This window comes from Ranitomeya variabilis, chromosome 1, assembly GCF_051348905.1.
Source record: "Ranitomeya variabilis isolate aRanVar5 chromosome 1, aRanVar5.hap1, whole genome shotgun sequence".
NCBI classification, from domain to species: domain Eukaryota; kingdom Metazoa; phylum Chordata; class Amphibia; order Anura; family Dendrobatidae; genus Ranitomeya; species Ranitomeya variabilis.
In genome coordinates, this window is record NC_135232.1 from 193,821,744 (window position 1) to 193,835,058 (window position 13,315).

At 41.1% G+C, this 13,315-nt stretch overlaps 1 protein-coding gene across 1 annotated transcript in view; it reads right to left on the bottom strand.

Moving 5' to 3' along the window:
* Positions 1 to 13,315, bottom strand: part of FBN2 (fibrillin 2) — a 379,678-nt gene that overhangs the window by 176,795 nt on the left and 189,568 nt on the right. Inside the window, exons 13-15 of the mRNA XM_077291494.1 lie at positions 10,378 to 10,503; positions 5,179 to 5,301; positions 4,963 to 5,085 (exon numbers count right to left, since the gene is read on the bottom strand). Coding sequence (XP_077147609.1) covers positions 4,963 to 5,085; positions 5,179 to 5,301; positions 10,378 to 10,503 — 372 coding nt within the window. The remainder of the gene's footprint in view (positions 1 to 4,962; positions 5,086 to 5,178; positions 5,302 to 10,377; positions 10,504 to 13,315) is intronic.

Sequence of the window (13,315 nt, forward strand, 5' to 3'; positions counted from 1 at the left end):
TATCTGTGTTTCCTCCTCATCCTGCCCATTGCCCAGCCACTGCTAGATGAGTCTGCTGGTACATTGACCAAGACCACTACATTCCCCTTGCACTCTACACAGCCAGAACCTGACCCTGCTGAAAGTCAGGTTCCCCTTCCCGCATACTATACCACCTTACACGGGGACAAAGAGGAAGGTGCAGATGAAAGTGCAGGTTCCTTCATCAGGTGGGGGGCATACTCGTTGGCGACGTCACTGGCACAGGGCCCCTCATAGTACACAAAAGTGTCTCTGCCAGTGGGAGGCGCCACCCGCCATCAAACACACCGCCGTACTATGAGGGGCCCTGTGCCAGTGCCAACGAGTGGGCCCCCTGTTATGATCCTAGTGGCAAGGATCGCAAGTAGGACTAGCTAAGTAACTAAACCGACTACAAACTCTGGGGAAGTGGTAACTGAATTGACCGCAACCTGATCCTATCCGCAAACAACTATAGGCAGCCGTGGAACGTTACCTGAAAATCCTAGACATCTCTTCACGGCCTGAGAAACTGACTATTCCTAGAGGGAACAAAAGTCCTCACTTGCCTCAGTGAAATGACCCCAAAGATATAGAATAGCCCCCCACAAATATTAACGGTGAGTTAAGAGGAAAGCACAAACGCAGAGATGAAATTAGATTTAGCAAATGAGGCCCGCTAACACTAGAAAGCAGAAAATAGAAAGGGAACTGTGCGGTCAATTAAAAACCCTAAGCAAAATATCCACGCAGAGATCGCTCAAGCCCCCGCACCAACTAACGGTGCGGGGGAAGCAACTCTGTACCCCAGAGCAAACCAGCAGAAGAAATCACATATTAGCAAGCTGGACTAAACTCATTATACACAGAAATCATATTGCAGACTGATGAGCAAAAAATAATTAAACAGAACTTAGCTTCTCCTGAAGAGACTGAAACCGAAGATAATCAGGAGTAATCAGAATAGCACTGAGTACATTGACAGCCGGCAACAAGTGGAAGTGAAACAGAGCTAAATAGGAAACTCCCAAGTGAATAACGAGGCAGCTGATCAGCCACAGACCCGCAGGATAACAAACAAAGCCACCAGGGGGAGCCCAAAACAAAAGTCACACAATACCACCTGTGACCACAAGAGGGAGCCTGAAAACAGAGTTCACAACAGCCCCCCCTGCTTGCTCAGGATCACAGCACTTGCAAAGTTGAAATACTTACCTCTCCCTGCTCCACTGCCGTGATATATTTTGCGTTTCCTGGGCCCACGAAAATCTTGAGCCAGCCCTACCCCCCCACAACTTTAGCCAAATGACCCCCAGTTTTCAATGCCTAACTATTATTATAAAGTAAATTAAATTAAGATGTTTTTGGCATTAAAATGGGCACTGTAGGTGTTTTCCTGTCCTCCACTCACTGCCGACTTTGATTCCCCATTGACTTGCATTGGGTTTCGTGTTTCAGTCGGCCCCCGACTTTTCGCATTAATCGGCCGATTTCACCCGACCCGACTTTTGACAAAGACGGGTTTCTCAAAACCTGACTCGATCCGAAAAAAGTAAAAGTCGCTCAACTCTAATGCTCATTCCTGGTATTAAATGCCATCTTCCATTCGTCCCCCTCACAGATGCAAATCAGGTTGTAAGCACCCCGCAGATCAAGCTTAGTAAATACCCTCACTCCCCGCAACCTATCAAAGAGCTCAGATATTAGTGGCAGAGGGTACTTGTTCTTAACGGTGATGGCGTTAAGACCCCTGTAATATATGCATGGACTTAGTTCTCCATTCTTCTTCTGCATGAAGAAGAACCCAGCCCCTGTGGGTGACACTGATTTCCTAATGAATCCTCTTGTCACATTCTCCTGGATGTATTGGGTCATTGTCTCCGTCTCCAGGAAAGATAGAGCATAAATTCAACCCCGGGGAGGCTCTGCACCAGGCAAGAGGTCAATAGGACAGTCATCGGGGTGGTGATGAGGAAGGGTCTCCGCAGTCCTCTTGGAGAACATGTCCGCATAGGGCCAATAGTGCTTGGGGAGAGAGGAAAGATCTGGGAGTACCTATGTAGTAGCAACCTGAATGTACTCCCTCAGAGATCTACCCACACAAGATTCACTCCATCCCAAAATTCTCCCTGAGAACCACTCTATATGTGGGGAGTGGTGACGTAACCAGGGCATCCCTAACAGGATCTCATCAATTCCCTCAGAAATGACAACTAATGAGATAATCTCCTGATGAGATGGTGACATAGACAAAGTAAAAGGGATGGTTTGATGAGTTATCTGTGAGGGCAGAGTCGACCCATTTACCACTCGTATGGTCACTGGCTTGACAAGCATCACCAGGGGTATTGCCATTGGGCAAAGGAAGAAGACATAAAGTTGCCCTCCGCCCTGGAATCCACGCAAAGCTCTACTGTATGAGTGGATGGACCTAAGGTAAATGTCCCCTTGAAGGACAGTTTGGAGGAAAATGCCGCTGTGTCTAGTGAACCTCCTCCAATAGTTACTAGACGCGATCATTTCCCTACCGCTGAGGACATTGCCTGGCATAATGTCCTGACTGCTGGCAGACAGTACAGACCATGGGTACTCGAGCGACCTGGGATGTAGATCCCACTCGAGAAACCTCCATGGCCTCATGTGGTTTAGACACCTGAACCGGAGATTACAGAGGTCTGGGGAAGGTGGGAGCCAGCCAAAACCTCTGTCTACACTAGGCTCACTCCAACCTTCGCTCGTTAAAATGAAGGTTGATGTGGGTAGAAATTGCTATGAGCTCCTCCAGTCTGATGGGAATCTCCTTTGTGGCCAAGGCGTCCTCCACATGGTCAGCTAGTCCCCTCCAGAATACAGGGATGAGGACTTTATCCGGCCACTCCAGCTCAGATGCCAAAGTCTAGAATTGGATGGCAAAATGGCTGACCATGGACGAACCTTGTGTCAATGCCAACAGTTGGGGCGCCATATCATGGGTGACACGAGGTCCCAAAAAGACTTGTTTCAGCGTGCTCAAGAACCACGGAGCACTCTGCACCACATGATCATCACACTCCCACAGCGGCGTAGCCCACTCCAATGCCCTGTCTGACAGGAGGGATATAATAAATCCCACCTTAGCCCGCTCCATGGGAAAACGTGCAGCCATGAGCTCAAAATGTATAGCACTCTGGCTCATGAATCCCCAACACAGCTTACAGTCACCAGTAAACTTGTCGGGAGACGGGATAACATCAGAGCAGGGGTGGCAGTGGACAAACTAGCTGCAGCCACGCTAACAGCCTGAACAGCAACTGCAATAACATTCATGGCTGAGGTTGTGCACTTGAGAGCTGCCAACCTGCTCTCCAGCAGCTGGATGTACCTCTGCAGTTGCTGTTCGTCCACCATTACTAGCCAAACCCTGGCGCTAGTATAATGTTAGTGCTGGTAGAATGCACCAAATAATATTAAAGAAGATATAAGGTGCTTTTGCAGCCCGGGGTCCACCGTGCAGTGATGGAACCTGCTGCTAAGTAATGGCGGCACTCTATGGCAGTATTACGCCTAGTACACACAGGTTAACGTCACCCAGTGTGAACAAACGCGAACTCTGTTGCTCCACAGATTCACAGAGCACATTAGGAATGCTGAACCCTGTTAGCTGTCACAGGGCACAGCAGAGCAGGAGCTAGAGGGATCCCTGGCAGTCACTCAGTGGCTTTAGAGCCTGCGCCTGAGGACGCCAGAGACAGATGCTGGGTTCAAATGGGAATTGCCACCCTACTTTGAAAAGGAACTGTGCTTAGCCTGTAAGTGCAAATGCAACTGCGAAACTGATGACTGTAAGCTATAGCTCATGGAATGCGCATAGCGTCGTGCTTGCTTTTAAAGACGCTAACCAAGTGTGTGGCGGTGGCTAAGCCACTAACTGACTCGGTATCCTAGCTCCACTCACCCTAATGCACATGCAACTACCAGAGGGAAGGGGAACATTAAGGAGCTTTCACCAGATGCAGTCATACAAGCGCACACACACAATTTTGGTTTATACTAGCGCATGGCCGAGCGGCCATGCAAGCCTTTTATAGCTGTGTGTAGCTTTCCAGGACATTCCTAGTGGTCTAATTGGAGCTGCTACAGGACCTGAGCATGTGACCCTCGACCTCCAATGAGCGGTCATCCCACGGGCATGCTTAGTAGAGGAAAAGCAGGACTCAGTACCCGGAACGTCTGCCCATCGCTGATCAATGCTGGTTGCAAAGGCTGAACCTGGGACAGTAGCTGTAACCATGACGCACAGTAACAGCTTGAGTCAGACACTGGGACTGACGTCTCTGCTAAGCAGACTCCACTGGGGCTGGGGAAAAATGGGAAACTGCAGAGGACATGGTTTGAGATTCTCCCTGTGCAGCGGCGGGAACTCTACACCTAACAGATATGAGGTTAATATGAGGTTAGTCTGCAGGTAAATAGTAAGACAATGCTTCTCCACTGTCTTACAGATGTGCTGTAGAGCTTAGCGCCAATCAAAGTGCCAGGACATGCTTACAGACCCTGCTCACAGTGTACTGAGCTGGTGGCTCCCTGGAGGAAATAAAGTAATTTTCTCCTGTTTATCTGCAGATTGCACTTATACCTGCAAGTAAATAGATTTTTGTCTAGTAATAGGTTCCCTGTAAATAAAAATCAGCTGATAAGTTTGAGGGAAATTACAGGCAATTAAGTCTTTATATAGGTAACAGACCACAGATTTTTCAAAGCAGGCTGATTATATCTGCTGAATCTGATATAAGCAGTAGTAAAATCATTAAAAATCCCCTATAATATTTTGACATAATCAAGTAGTACATTTTTTCTTTTGATAGTCCATAAATTATATGAACAACTGTTTACAAAATGTTACCACTGTTTTTACTGTATTTACTGAAATTAGTAATAGATACAGTGGGTAATGTGGCATAATCAGGTAGGTCAGGAACTTACCAAGGCAAACACGTCCATCAACCCCAACAACTAAACCAGGTGGGCATTCACAGCGAAAAGAACCTTCTGTATTAATGCAGTGTCCATTCATACACATGCCTGGTGTTTGACATTCGTCAACATCTAGAAAAGCAATTATTAGAGAAAAATGTAAGTGTAACTGAAATAAAAATTACTGAATTAAAAATATTGAAATATGAGAATAACAGGACATACCTGTACAATAGCGACCATTGGCTGCCAGGACAAATCCTGGTTTACAGATGCACTTGAAGCTGCCATCCTCATTTATACACATTCCATTTAAACACATATTTGTAGTGGCGCATTCATCATGATCTGGTGATATAAATGAGAACATCATCTCAGGCATTTATGTATACTTAATACATAGACGGAAATTAAAGGAAGCTCATCACACATATAAAACCAATATCCTGATATCTGGATAGTGACAGATACCGCTGGTGGAGCACAACAACATATAAGCGATTAAAGAGAACCTGTCAGCAGGATTTTGCTAAGTTAACTATAGAAAGTGTCACGTTGGCAGTGTAAAACAGATTAAAATGATAGCTGTGATGAAGAAATCTGTCTTGTGGTTATTATATAATCAGTGTTAGAAATTTTCAGTTAATGATATGCTCGTGTTCCGGGGCGGGACTTAGTGGGTCTTATCTTCCTGCTCTATCCTGCTCTAAGCCAGAGAAAGGAAGGAAAGACCTGCCCACAGGTCACCCCAAAGCACAAACAATCTGTCTCTATTGTTAAAAACTTGGATCCATGGAAAACAATTTAAATTGACGCGTTTCTGGCAACACAATGCCCCTAGTCATAGTATGACTAAGGGCATTGTGTTGCTAGTGATGCTTCAGTTTTAATTGTTTTCCTCAATGACTTAGGGTGGTTTCACACTTGCGTTTTTGTCTGCAGCGTTTTTTGCACAAAAAAACGCATGCGTTTTTTTTGTACGCTTTTGGTCGCGTTATCAAACGCATGCGTTTTTTTCTGCATGCGTTCATTTTCAGAAATGCTACCTGCAGTATTTTCATGCGCGTTTTTTTTGCCGCAAAAAACGCATGCGTTTTTTCGCGGCAAAAAAATGCATTGCTGTCTATGTAAACGCATGCGTTTTTAAGCACATGCGTTTGCGTTAAAAACGCATGCTTTTTATTGGAAAAAAACCAGAAAACACACTGAAAAGTCACCCACCACCATCAAGGTGATAAAGGGATCCAAACCCTAACCCTAACCCTACCCCTAACCTCACCCCTAACCGTTTAATGAACATTTTCTGACAGTCATAGTGCCACGTATTTCAGTGCCACGTATTTCAGTGCCACGTATTTCAGTGCCACGATATTTCAGTGCCACGATATTTCAGTGCCACGATATTTCAGTGCCACGTATTTCAGTGCCACGTATTTAAGTGCCACGATATTTCAGTGCCACATATTTCAGTGCCACGTATTTAGGGTAGGGTTAAGTGTAGGGTTAAATGCGTGGCACTGAAATATCATGGCATTTACGTGAAATACGTGGCACTTAAATACGTGGCACTTATATACGTGGCACTTAAATACGTGGCACTTATATACGTGGCACTTAAATACGTGGCACTTATATACGTGGCCACTGAAATATCGTGGCACTTATATACGTATATACGTATATACGTATATAAACGTATTTCAGTGCCACGCATTTCAGGTTAGGGTTAGGGTTAGGGGTAGGGTTAGGGGTAGGGGTAGGGTTAGGGGTAGGGTTAGGGGTAGGGTTAGGGGTAGGGGTAGGGGTAGGGTTAGGGTTAGGGTTTTTTGGTTTTTTCTTGTTTTCTTGTGTTTTTCTATAAAAACGCATGCGTCTAAAAAACACATGCGTTTTACCGCGTTTACATGCGTTTTTTCACACATGCAGTTTTTAAAAAAACGCATGCAGATAAAAACGCAAGTGTGAAACCAGCCTAAGGGCATTGTGTTGGCAAAAATGAATAAGTTTTAATTGATTCCATGGATCCATGTTTTAGTGAATAAACCTCAAGATTTTTTCTACAGGATAGCAGTGCTGAATGTTTCTTAATAACTTATGTATCTTGCTGTACTTAGTATGTAAAGTACATAACCCATTTGAAAATCACATGAAATATTTTAATTAATAATACTAATGATAAATAAATAGTTATTATTGCAAACAATAGACACCTTAGTCAAAGTCAACAGGCCCTATCATAAGTCATTGGGGACCAATGGGAATTGCTGGTGTCTGTCATGTGATGTATCCAGCACTGTCATGCATACATTTATAAAGGAAACCATGAAATTGATGTGAACAGTTTTACTGGAAGAGTTGCCTTCAGAAAAATTCCATGTTAAATATAAAATATACCACCTAACATCATTTCAAAATCCCCAAACTGGCTTCTGTTGACACTGAAAAGAACAAAGATGCACTGTAACTAAAATGTGGAAACGATATGCAGAAATTCCACTTTGATCTTGTTAAGTAAGCTGGATTTTTTAGTTGAAGACATTTGTCTACATGTTCTTTGGCCAAATTATTTCACTGAATTTAGCTCTAAATCTGCTATTGTGGGAGAGTTGATGTCATCTGCTTCTTTTTTTCACTGACTTTGATCTGCTCTGTATGTCCAATTGAATGAGAAGTTCATCATGGATGAACATCAACAAGTATTTAGTTTAAAAAGAAATTGAGAATTGAGTATGTGAGAAGAGTGGGCATTATACGTGCACTGTCTCTTATAGTTACAGTAATTTCAAGTTACAATAATAACAACTTGAAACCCCATTCCACATACAATGCCACAAAGATTGATAATTTGAAGCTCATGTGGTTGGCTGGAACATAAAGCCAATTAGCATGAACATTTTATTATTAAATATTCTAAATTACACAACGGGTTGTCTGTCTAGTATGGCATCTCTACAGTGTGGTACAGTTCTTTATCTATGCCAAGATGTGCTGCCATTGGACATCAGGTAAGGGAAATTCCATTTCATTGTTCTCCTACAATGAGGCGGATTTACTAAAACTGTCTAATTTTTAGACAGTGCAAATTTAGACTACACAGACAGTCTTAAAATGCTGTAAAATCATCACAATGACTCATGCTTTATGAAAAATAAGGCACGTCTCCTCAGACTCTTTAGTCTTTGTTTCCACCATATAGGTTTGGTTACTTTGTGGCATAATACTTTGCACCAGTTTGTTGCATATTAACCCATTGCTTCCACAGACAATTTTTATTTTTTTTGTTTTAATTTTTTTCCCGCCTTCTCTTCTTCCAAGAGTCATAACTTTTTTATTTTTCCATTGACATAGCATGAGGTGTTTTTTACAGGACAAGTTCATTTTGAAATAAACCATCCATATTATCAGTATACTGAAAAATGAGAAAAAAATTCCAAGTTGAATAAAATGGTGAAAAAAATGCAATTCTGCCACAGTTTTGGGGTTTTGTTTTTAAAACGTTCACTGTATGGTAAAATTACAAGGAAACATGATTGTACAGATTAGTAGGATTATGGCGATACCAAACTTGAATAGAATTGTTCTTCAATTCAGTGGAAAAAATAAATTCAGAAATTTGTAAATAAAAATGTTGGCTTGCGTTGCAGTTTTCCAAAACTAGTAATGTTCTTATTTCTCCTTTAATGTGCTTCTGAGCCCTTTCCACAAATTGTCACCCGAGCGCTGAAGCACATGTTTGTGAATTTGTACTAAATGGTTAAGTCAAGACTCCCTTTTGCACAAAACAATATACCCGTACAAAACTAGGCCTTCTGTCAACGGAGGCAGAAATAGCCCAAAACAATTAATAAATGTGGTGCAAGGCAGGCAAGACATTTGGTGCAGATGATTTCAGAAATCTGTAGCGTTTAGTGATGTAACTGCCCCCCGACCTCTGAATGTACTTTATAAGACCCTGAAAAAGCTCCTTCTCATAATGCAGAAAGTAATTTACAGATTTTAGCACCATTTTCAGATATTTGTTTATATGGATTTGTTTTATCTATATTAATTATCACATATTTTTTCCAATAATCTCAATTTTTTTTTCTAATTTTGATTTAACCTTTTTGGAGATCACGGAACCAACTGCTAGTTTTAGATACAAGTATAGCCCCAAGTTTCAAGATTTTCAACACAAAATAGCAATCTGAGAATGAATTAGTAATGAAACTTTAGGAACCATTGTACAGTATATACAGAATGCACTTAGTTAGTGAGTGTTTTCAGACAGTTAAGATGATGTATTTCCTTAACACAATATGTCTTTTGTTTTCAATCAATCTACAATACCATATCCAATATCCAAAATCATCAACAACAACCTAACAATGAAATTGGAAAAACTGGACAAAAGGTAAATGTAATCCCAACGGTGTGTAAACCCCTATGCCAGTTGACAATTGGAGCAATGCACAATCATAGTTTCCTTTCTGTATTGCATACAGCAGTTTCTATCTTCATGGATATACCTTTTACCCTCTCATGTCATTTAGCTAAGCTTCCTATCTCGATCACCTCTACTGCTTTACTTGCACGTTAGCTTTTTCAATCAATCAAATATAAAAATCTTAAGTTTAGTGTGATATAGAAAAACAATAAAGTATTCAATTTCGGAACAAACCCACTAATACTGTAAAGATACTTAATGTGGTTTTATTTAAGTAAAATAATTTCTTAAATTACAGGTAAAAAACTTAAGTAAACAATCATAGTTATCATAAATCACACACAATGCATTTCATCTATTAGCATATGCTTGATATCATCTGTCTACACTCTGGTTTAAACTTTGTTAAAAGCTGTCTTCAGCCGGCCATGGAGTATAGAGATACTATCTAATGAAATTATGAAAGCATATCATACAACCTGTCAACTTAAGCTAGTTTTAGCTTGCATGATTGTTAGACTTGTTCAAAAAGATTTGTAGTATTCTGGTCCAGCGACCATGTTGGTAATCCAAGGCCACTGGACAAGAGCCCTTCAAACCTTGTCCTGTCTGCCAGAATTCCTGATGCAGCGTGACACACCCATGTCATGGCATCTTACTGATCAGAAGAAGCATTGGGGATTCTGGCAAGTAGGAACAGGAATGCAGAATTCTGGTTCAGCGGGCCAGGACTACCAACAAGGCCGAAAGACCAGGGTCTTGCAAAAATCTTTACTAAACTCTAGTATTTACCATGTGAAAAATTGGTGACAACTATATTCAACCGTTTAGGCACTGTTCATTGAATAGTATAGACTATTTTGTAAATGATTATTACTAACATATTTATGAAGGATGGTTAACCAGCAATGAATAAGAAATACATATTTTCTTTCTATTTTATTAAGTGTTTGCATAATTATTATTGTATTTTTTTTCCACACGTGAATACTTTTTACCTGCACAGTTCTTTCCATCAGCCGTTAGCTCAAATCCAGCATTGCAAATACATTGGAAGCTTCCTTCAGTGTTTACACATCGTCCATGTTTGCAGAGGATGCCATTTTGAATGCATTCATCAATATCTGTGTGATATGAAAATATTTGTTTTACATTTTAACAAACTAGAACAAAAATAAATCCAAACAAGCATCGAGTCTCACAGTATCATGTGCAGGCAGACTATTTTCAAATTAAAATTGAACTACAATCTCTAAAAGAAGCAAATAATAATCTAATCAAATTACTAATGTAGTAAATTAATATTATTATATCAATTAGACTTTTAAGATTAATTGATCTTTGAAGGTGTAGAGATATAAGTTGTAGAAATGATGAATTAATTGGCTGGAAACATAGAAAGCTACATGAATTGTATTTGAGCAGTAAGATGTAAAAGGAAAATATATTGTGTGGTTAGTGTAACCTTTGCTTGACTTATGGGATGATTGTGGTTTGTAATTGCATTATGTTTATTCCTTTACTACAGGGACCTCATCTTTAGGATGCTACTTTTGTGAGTCATTATAGTGCTAGGGAGTCTCTGTTTTTAAACTTGCTCCACTGAAAAAAGTAAAAACTTTTACTAATAAATAAAATATTGTACATAATTAGGAATATTTAAAAAATGTTTGCACTGTAATTATAGATTAATATATGTGAATAAAGTAATAAAATAAAAACTAAAATGGGTAAGAAAATCAGTGCTTTAATTCTCCATTGTACTAAATGAGCATAAATAGAAGATTATGAAGCCTAGGTGGTTTCAAAAGACTAAGCAATCTTCCTCTTCAGATGAAGCCCTTGAATATGGGGAAGTACAGAGATAAGTGAAATACACATAATTTTGCATTATATTTCCAATTCCCCCAACCAGAGAAGAAAAATAAAGAATAATACAGCAGTCTGCATTTTAATTGGTCAACTTAATATTCCCTGAATGAAATAGGGGTGGATTTGTTGATGGTCTAAGTAGTAATTGTGACCATAGCCCACAGGAAAACAAGAGTCAGTGACCTGTATAAGTAGATGAAAGGCTTCATTTCACAATGCTTGAATAATAGGAAGTTCCAAATCAAGTGGCAATAGTCAACTGTAGAGATGAGCAGGTCTTTTAAAATTCGAATTTGCTGGCTTGAACAAATTTTTTACAAAAATTCAATTTGCATCAAATAAATTCATCTGAATATCAACACTGGAAAGCTTGTAATTACTCAGAAAAAACTCGGGTATGGGAGAGAGAAAGAGAGAAAACGAGGAAGAAGATCCTGCTGACCATAAGAGCTCACACTCTACAGGAGAGAGAGACTTACCCAGCGACTTTGGAGATGGATTAAACTATGCAAGACAAATTGCTACATTTGGAAGAGCAGCTGATCTGTGATGACCCAGGTACTAATTACAACTGAACAAGGTATGATAATTAGTGATGGACGAACCCGTGGATGTTCAGGTACTGCGGGTTTGACCAAACAACTAAAAAAAGTTTGGTTCGGGTACCAAAATTTACCCAAACCTGATACTGGACCCCATTCAGAAGAATTGAGGCCCAAACATCTGTTGTTTGCCACGCTGTCAAATTCGTGGCAAACACGGGCTCCGATCGGCGGTAATACCAGAGAGCTAAAGTTCCCATGCTGTCAGATGACAGTGTGAGCCAGCAACTGTGACCATTGAAAAAAAGGTTATCTCTGGTCACACGCATCGGCAGATGAGAGAGTACTACTCCCATCAGCCAAAGCCTGCTGTCACTGAAAGCAGAAAGAGCAGGCGCCGCTGATGGGAGTATTCATCAGCCAGTGCCTGTGCTATAAATAAATGAAATGACCTAGGGCTTATTCTATTTTTGATAACTAGTGCAGGTAAAAATTACAGCAGCGGGCTGCAACCTTCAGCTGCCTGCTTTATCATGGCTAGTAATCAAGAAAAGAGGAGTCCCCTAGCCATTTAAAAAAAAAATTTTTTAAATAAATAATTAAAAAAATGTCGTGAGGTCCCACCATTTTTGACAACCAGCCAAACTAAAGTAGACAGATGGGGGCTGGTATTCTCAGGTTAGTAAGTAGCAATGGATATTGCCCCCCAGCCTAAAAATAGTAGCCTGTAGCCGCCCCTGAAAAGGTACATCTAATATATGTGCCAATTCTGGTGTTTTGCCCGCCTCTTCCTACTTGTCCTGGTGCGATAGCAAGTGAAGTAATGGTTGTGGGGTTGATGTCAGCTGTTTCATAGCCGCTCACATCAAGCACACGGGTTAGTTATGGAGTATCATTAATAAGATATGGAGTGGCATTTATACCCTGTGAAAAAACAAAAATAATAAACAACCATGTTCCTCACCTCTCCAATGTGAAGATAATCCATATTGTCCCTCGATGATTCAGATGATTTGGATTATATGGAGAGCAGTCACTAATGTGACTGCAGTCTCTGCCACCCGGCACACGCTGACAGGAGCATGATCACTCCTCCAGTGTCTAACGCTGAGCTCCCATGAGAAAGTTCACTGGTGTTCATAGCTGAACCCTGGTGACCTCACTTACGGCATCGCTCTCTATGCTTTCTCACACAGAGAGCAGTACCATAAGTAAGGTCACCGGGGTTCATCAGGTTTGAACTCTGATAAACTTTCTCACAGTAGATCAGCAATAGATACTGGAGGAAAGATACAGTGTGTTCCGTGTCATGAATCCCAATGGCTAGGGATAGCAAGGGACAAGCAAAGTAATACAAAATATCGGACGAGCTCTAGGGTGATGGAACCTGGGCTGACCGCTGCCCTACGCCTGACAAACGCAACTAGAGATAGCCAGGGAGCGTGCCTACGTTGGTTCTAGACGCCACGCACCAGCCTAAGAGCTAACTAGTACTGCAGAGAAAATAAGACCTCACTTGCCT